Source organism: Phyllostomus discolor, chromosome 13, assembly GCF_004126475.2.
Source record: "Phyllostomus discolor isolate MPI-MPIP mPhyDis1 chromosome 13, mPhyDis1.pri.v3, whole genome shotgun sequence".
Classification (NCBI taxonomy): Eukaryota; Metazoa; Chordata; class Mammalia; order Chiroptera; family Phyllostomidae; genus Phyllostomus; species Phyllostomus discolor.
This window is the reverse complement of record NC_040915.2, coordinates 72,894,652-72,902,478: the sequence shown is the minus strand read 5'-3', so window position 1 is coordinate 72,902,478 and position 7,827 is coordinate 72,894,652. Positions and strand designations below refer to the sequence as shown.

At 40.6% G+C, this 7,827-nt stretch overlaps 1 protein-coding gene across 1 annotated transcript; it reads right to left on the bottom strand.

Moving 5' to 3' along the window:
* Positions 1-1,774: 1,774 nt before the first annotated feature.
* LOC114510244 (olfactory receptor 149-like) lies at positions 1,775-3,439 on the bottom strand. Its single transcript, XM_028528904.2, has one exon. The coding sequence runs from the start codon at positions 3,358-3,360 to the stop codon at positions 2,425-2,427; it is 936 nt and encodes a 311-aa protein (XP_028384705.1). The 5' UTR covers positions 3,361-3,439; the 3' UTR covers positions 1,775-2,424.
* Positions 3,440-7,827: the final 4,388 nt, after the last annotated feature.

Sequence of the window (7,827 nt, the reverse complement as noted above, 5' to 3'; positions counted from 1 at the left end):
GTACCCCTCTAGACCACATTTGAATCCAGAGCCTCAGGAAATGCCAGTGCTGCAGTTCACTCTGTTCAGAACACAGTTGAATCTCTGCTTCATTATTTGTGTTCTCTCCCACACACCCCACCCCAGCTCTGAGCCTTGAGCTGCTGTCTGAGTTTCAACCCTGTAGATTAAATATCCTGGTTTGGGGTTACTCCCACTGAAGTTCTGTTTTAAAAATTCTTCTAATACTGTCCCTTTATACCTAGTACACAAAAAGTTCTCATTCCAACATCAAACCCAAATGGAGCCTCCAAACACTATGCTCCAACTGACATTCTGGGCTCCTGGTTAGGTAGAAAGAGCTCAGACACTCATGCAGACAGGAGAGCTTCCTGCATCTTTCAGAAACCCTAGGACAAGCTGAGAAGTCCATTTGTTTAAGGAGATATAGACAGAGTACTTCTGTGCAAGGCATTTCCCCAGTTCAGAACAAAACCCCAAGCTGAAAGGAAGAACTATGAAAAAAAGTCAAATTAATTCATTTTGTTAAATATTTTATTATTGTTCTATTACAGTCATCCCAATTATTCCCTCAATGCTCTCCTCCACCCAGCCTAACACATGCCCCGTTTTTTTTCCTAAGAACATTTCCTTCCAGATGACAAATAGTTGAGATGCCCACCTGAGGCATTATGTCTCATCCCCATCAGCCCAAAACTAAAAGGTTGAGAAGTACATCACTTTTCCCTGTAAAACATTTCTCCCTGTAAAAGCTATTCTTCATGGGGGATGGGGAGGAAACAGACAAAAAACTCTTCAACCCTCAACACCTCTTTTCTGAGGTCCCTCAACAGCCCCAGAAAAATATGCTCCATGTTTTATGCTGCATTTCATACCTTTATCATGAGATGTTAGTTACATATCTGGTTTTATTCTAAGCAGACTATGACTCATTCTGCTGCTCATGTCTTCTTCAACGTTTCATTACCCCTCCCCACCCCCAGCACAAAGTTATGCATCAAATGACATCTGTGTGAGTGAAAAAGGATGAGAATTGGATCACATCTTTCATTCTTACATATTGTTGTGTTCTGACAATCTGAGCAGCTCCTTCCAGGACATTGGGGCGTGGGAAGGGATTCTCAAGTGGACTTGGAGAAGCTTCAGCAGGGATTTGAAATAATCTCAGGTATATTTCCACATTCTTCTGTAAGCTCCTGTTTCCTGGGAAATGAGAAGAATCAGCATGGAGAGGGCTCCTAGGCTTTAAGGGAAGTGACATGAGAGTGTGTCCCTACTGCAGGTGCATGTGCTGGCTCAGCTGAGTGGCTGGAAGTAGACATGCAATACTGGCTTGGTCTGGCAGGTTCCTTGGTTGCTCTCTGATTCTGGGAAGCACAAACTGGTCTCCACCTCTGACTCTTACTTTTCCATCATCCTCTTCTCAGTTTCCTTCCCACTCTAATTCACTGTTGGAATAAACTTCATAGTGACTATATGTTCCAAGAGCAATAGGATTCTCACTGCATTCAGTCATATAAAGCTCACTGCAATGAAATAGCTCATTATTTTCTCCTTAGCTTATTTCAGAAAAAAAAAACAAGAAATGGGAAACAATATCAAACACTTAAAATGAAATAGAGAAACCATAGACACAAAACAGTGACAGCTTGAACCCAGAAACATCCTCTGGCTATGCTGATAGATGGAAAGCCACATCCAGATTTTGTCACAAGGTATCAGACCCCAGTCCTTAAATTTGCCAGCTCCTGTTTCCACATTCTCACTCACCTACTGTACTGCTACAGCTAGAACCTGCTTCCAGGACAATGCCCAATAGATAGGGTTTGTGAGTGACAACAGTACACTAGTATCTTTGCTTCATTCATAAGAAACCTGCCTCCAGTCCCTGCTACAAGTCCTTCTCTTCACACAACTTCATTTTTAGGGTGCTATTGAAAGCCATTGGGAGGCATCTCTACCATGTTTCAACAACCTCTGGAGCAATGCAACAATAGTTTATTCAATTCGGGCATTTGATGAGACAATCAATGCAGGCAAGATTAAGAAGTGTCACGGTGAGGGGAAAAAACAAAGGAGAAGGAGGTGTAGGTGGGTGAAGAAAATGAAGATTGAGAAGTAGAAGATGCAGGTCCTCCTGCCTAGTGTGGCAAATCCCTTTCTTCCCTCATCAGAGAAATGATGCCTCCAGAGAGCACAGGTCCCAGCATCAGGAAATCAGTCCTAGGGTCTTCATTCTGCCATTACTCCTTATGCATCCTTTGACAAGTTACTTTACCTCTTTAAATCTTAGTCCCTACATTGTGAAATGGAGACAATTATAATAACACCTGCACTCTCAAATTGAAAAGTATTTGTGAGAACCACATAAAAATATTTTATGAGCTACAAAGTAGAATTAAAGTGCATGCCACTGTTCTCTCTCTATGACTGCTCAGGAAGACAGCCCAGTTGATGTAGGACTTTCCTCAGAGAGGATTTTACCTCCTTATTCCTGAGGCTGTAGATCAAGGGATTCAGCATAGGGGTGACCAGGTTATTCAGGACCTGAACAGTTGCATCCAGCCATGGGCTTGGGGTTGGCCTCAAGTAGATGAGCACCACTGGCATGTAGAACAGTAGGATGGCAGTGAGGTGGGCACTGCAGGTGGAGAAGGCACGACGTCGGCCCTCTGCAGAGCGGATCTGCAGGACAGAGTACACAATGCGACTGTAGGAGGTGCAGATGAGAAGAAAGCAGCTGAGGGGCATGAGACCCACACTGATAAACCCCACCATCTCCAGGGCTGAGGTATCTGCACAAGCCAGCTTCAGCATCACGGGGATGTCACAGAAGAAATAGTCCACTTCATTGGGGCCACAGTAGGGCAACTGAAAGGTGAGAGTGGTCAGAAAGGTGGCCTGAATACAGCCAAAAAATGAGGTACCCATGGCCAGGATGGCACATACTCTGTGGCTCATGATGACCTTGTAGCGTAGAGGGTGGCATATGGCAACAAAGCGGTCATACGCCATCACTGTGTACAAGAAACACTCAGTACAGCCCAGGAAATGATAGAAGAAGAGCTGGGATGCACAACCTGCATAGGAGATGGCTCGGCTATGCCCTGAGAGGTAGAAGAGCATCTTGGGGGAACTCACAGAAGGGAAGAATATGTCAAACACAGACAGTTTACACAAGAAGAAGTACATGGGAGTGTGAAGTTGGGTGGAGGAGACGATTGCCAGTAGGATGAGCAGGTTTCCCACAAGGGTGAAGATGTAGAAGAACAAAAACAGGACAAAGAGCTCAGTCTCCAGGTCCTCTGTGTGAGGGATGCCCAGCAGGATAAACTCGCTCACCACAGAGGCATTGCTCATGGCTTTGATGAGATCAGACCTTGCAAAAAGACTCAAGACACCAAAGTCTGAACACCAGTATTGAAGTATCAAGCTCTTTTCAGCTGAGGGTTTGGCTATGTTTTTAACAAGCCACAATCAGCCCACTGATGAATGGCGACATCTGTATAAAAATATTGGTTACTAAGAAATGCTATTTTGGAGCCACTGTCTATCCAAATCTTGGAAGAAGTATTTTGTGGAGGTAGGTGGTCATCTTCAATGATAAGATCAGAAACTTAAAAGTATATTCAAAACATTCTTATATTAAGTTCAAAAATTTCCACAGTTGTTTAGTTCCTGGATTTACTTTCTTTAGAGAATTTTATATTTTCAACTGTCACAATATCGTAGAGTAACAAACACCCACTATGTATTACTCTGAAAAATATCAGAAAAAAATCACATTAGACATCAGAACAGTTAATTTAAGTCATGGTTTTGGCACTTATCAGCCATACTAGTTTAAGTAATTCATGCAAAATTTTTCATAGACATAGTTCCATTATCTACAGAATGAAAACTGTAATGATTACAACAACTCCAACTCCAACACCTAAAGACGCCCTAGTACCACAGTAAAGTCTATGAAATGTCCGAAATTTGGCAAAAACATAAATCCAATGAAAAGTGTTCCCTTCCTTTATGTATCTGAAATTTATCTCAAGTGCCTTTCTTTAATGTGCCATGTAACTATCTACAAATAAATGTTTCATTAAACAACATTGTTGGGTAGACTGAGATCATACCCTTTTCAAACTCCATCCTTCTGGACTTGGGAGGCCTCATTTCCCCAAATCTCTCAGGAGCTGCTGCTCTGGTTCTTCTGCTCTTTTCAACGTTTTCTAAGTGGACTTGAGGCCACTCAGAAATGCGAAGCAAAAAAAAAATGTTGCAGCAAGGAAAACAACAAATTCATGTTACTGTGATGAAGAAAGGAATATAGTGGCCCATATAACAGAAAGGCAAAGAACAGCTCTGATGAGGAAGGTTAAACAAGCCAAGAGCAAGACATAGTGTCAGAACAACAGAGACCTCCTTCTCTGATAATGCAGGCTAATTCTAACACTAATACTAACAATAATACTAACAGTAATACTAATACTAAAAAGACAAAAGTTCATGCCTACATATGCATTCCACTTAATGAATATTTACTGTGTTCTGAGGACTGGGCTTAACACTTAAAACTGTAATTAATTTTTCAAATAAACCTACAAGAAGAAACTGTCATTGCTATGTGCATCTACAGATCAGGAATCTGAAACTTCGAAAAAGTAAACAAGTAGCCCAAATTTACAAAGCAAGCATGTAACAGAGCCAAGGCTCAAACCTTTTTTGCACCATTTCCCATACCCTTAGCCATGAGGACAATTGTCCTATATGACCTCTACTTTTTGAAGAGAGCCCTTCCATTCTCAGGCACTGTCTCCTTCCAGATGAGGTCACGTCATCATTTTATGCTGAGGTGGGAAAGCATTCTTGTTTTACCTCTTGCTGGTCATTTCCAGTCCTGACTTTAGACTACATTCAGTTAGCATCTATTTTAGCTTAAAAGATCAGACAGCAGGCTTATGCCTTAACTTTGACACTATACCTTAATGCTGACTCCAATATAGGAGCTTTGAAGTTATAGAGACCCACTCACCACGGGAATTCAAATCATTAACTGTGGCAAGTGCCACTTAAAAACATACCTACAGAGAATGGCCACACCAAAATGAGTGACTCACATACCACCCTCTAACTGAACAAGAGTGGAGATGGCAAGGAGAGAAACAGTGACACTATGGGGGAGAAATGCTGCTGACGACTTGCTTCTTGTGACTCATTTTAGCCAAACCTGAGTATCATCTCTGAGCCATGCACATTTCTGTGAGATCTGGATCACCCTTCCCTGATTGGCAAACACCTAGGATCAGACACCATGATAATGTATGATTCCATAATCCTATTTATTTTTAAGTCCGTTTTAGGGAAAGAAGCCCACAGAGACCAGAAATGACCCTGTGTGAGGCCTTTCACGTGTGAGGAGAAGAGGCTCACAGTGAGACATGGGCAGCAGTTTCAACACTCACACAGTCCACTGAGAGCACAGGTAGGCTTTCCACGGGGCTGTCATGAGACCTGACGTTAGCTGTTTCTGAGCAGAGCCCGAAGTGCTCCACCAAAGGCACCTCCGTTGTCCTCCTTATAAAGAATTCAGTCTCTTAGGGTTTGTACAACAGAGACCTGGACACGCTCACTCTCCCTGGATTGCTGCCTTGGATCCTTTTTCAGGACCTCTTAAGCCCTGCTTTGGATTAACTGATGGCTCTGAGGGAGCAATTAGTTGGTCAGACGAATTTATCATCTAGTTATAAAGCAAGAGCAATGAGATCATCAGAAAGGGGTGCTGTAAGTGGGAAATATCTCTCCAAGATAGTTTGAATAGCAGAAAAAGCTCCAAGTCTACACTTTCATCAAAAGCATTGGTATGCCTTTTTTTGGTTCATTCGTTTTTTGAGTTTTTCTACATCTTCAAGCCTTCACTTGTGATAGCATGTGTCTCACTGCTTTTGAAATTACCTATATATCCATATGACTCTGTAGCTATTTCTAATGAATATCTCTATTCAAAACATAAACCTAACTATTTAGTAAGTATTCATTATGATCAACTCTTGTTATGTTCATCTTAAGTCATTTTTAAAGAGAAAGAGTCACATACTAGGCACATTCATAGGGTGAAGGATGTGTAAATGATCTCAAATGAAAAATATGGCAAAATAGTTGATAATCACTTAATTATTTACTGTGAGCCAGGGGTGTCAAACTCATTTTCCCAGGGGGCCACATCAGTCTCATGGTTGCCTTCAAAGGGCTGAAATAATTTTACAACTATATAAATGTAACTGCTGCTTAACTGTTAAAGAGTTGAAATTACATTTGGCTCTTTGAGAGCAACCAGGAGGCTGATGTGTCTATCAGTGAAAATAAGTTTGACACCCCTGCAGTAAGCACTTACCATGTTCCAAGTATTTTGCTAAATTTTAAAGTTATTACATTTAATCTCCAAAATAAATTTTATAAAGTATGTGGTATTATTTCACAAAAAAGCTGAAAAACAGATTAGATAACTTGATGATGACATAACCTGAAAGTGACTAAACTGAGACACTTTAATTTCCAAACCAATGCTTTCAAGCTTTATCTTGTAAATTCCAGAGATTTAGTTTTGTATTCAAAAAGTAGCAGAGACATATTATGGTCTTGAAATGTCTGAAGGGCTGGTAGAAACCTGATAAGCACTATTCTATGAGGTGCCTTAGGAACTATGGGCAGGCATCGTAGAAAGAAATTTATTTTCAATGTAGACACAAAGTGTTTAATTTTTAGATGTACATCTAAATGGAAAACAATGAAATAAGCAGCCCTGTAAAGAAGTTAGCTCTTTGTCACTGGAAACGAGCCAATGATCATTTACTGTGTTCATGGAGCGAAAAAATTAACTTTGTCAAAGTGTCCACTCTGCCCAAAGCAACTAGTAGATTGAATGCAATCAATAAAATACCAATGACGTATTTCACTGATATAGAACAAACATTTCAAAAATTACATGGAACCAAATATGACCCCAAATAGAGGAGCAATTTTGAGGAAGATGAGCAAAGTAGGGAGAATCACAATGCCTGATATCAAAGTATATTACAAGGCCACCATAGCCAAAACAGTCTGGTACTCAAATAACAAAAGACACATACACCAATGGAACAGATTACAAGGCCCACAATAAACCCACGCCTCTATGGTAAAATAATATACAGCAAAGGGGGCAGAAACATAAAAAGGAGTAAAAATAGCCTCTTCAACAAATGATGTTGGAAGATCTGGGCAGTTACAAGCAAAAAAATGAAACTAGACCACCAAATTAAACCATACACAAAAATAAACTCAAGATAGATAAATGGCATAAATATAAGTCGTAACACCATAAAAGTCCTAGGGGAAAATATAGGCAGTAAAATATCAGATATTCCATGGACCAATATTTTCAGCAATATGTCCTCTAGGACAAGAAACATAAAGGAAAGAATAAACAAATGGGACCTCAACAAAATAGAAAGAAAGCTTCTGCACATGTAAACAGAAACATCAGCAAAATGAAAGGGCAACCAACTGTATGGGAAATTATATTTGCCAATGATAACTCAGACAAGTGTTTGATCTCCAATGTATAAACAACTCACAGGACTCCACTCCAGGAAAACAAACAACCCAATTAAAAAGGGGGAAAAGACCTGAAGAGACACTTCTCCAAGGAGAACACACAAAGGGCCCAAAGACATATGAAAAGATGTTCAGCATCACTAGCCATCAGACTGATGCAAGTTAAAACCACAATGAGATACCTCTTTACAACAGTCACAATGGCCATCATAAACAAAGCAACAAACAACAAGTGCTGAT

Bases quoted from the DNA above. Each gene is read 5' to 3' on its own strand.
- LOC114510244 (XM_028528904.2), bottom strand. From the start codon at position 3,360: ATGAGCAATGCCTCTGTGGTGAGCGAGTTTATCCTGCTGGGCATCCCT.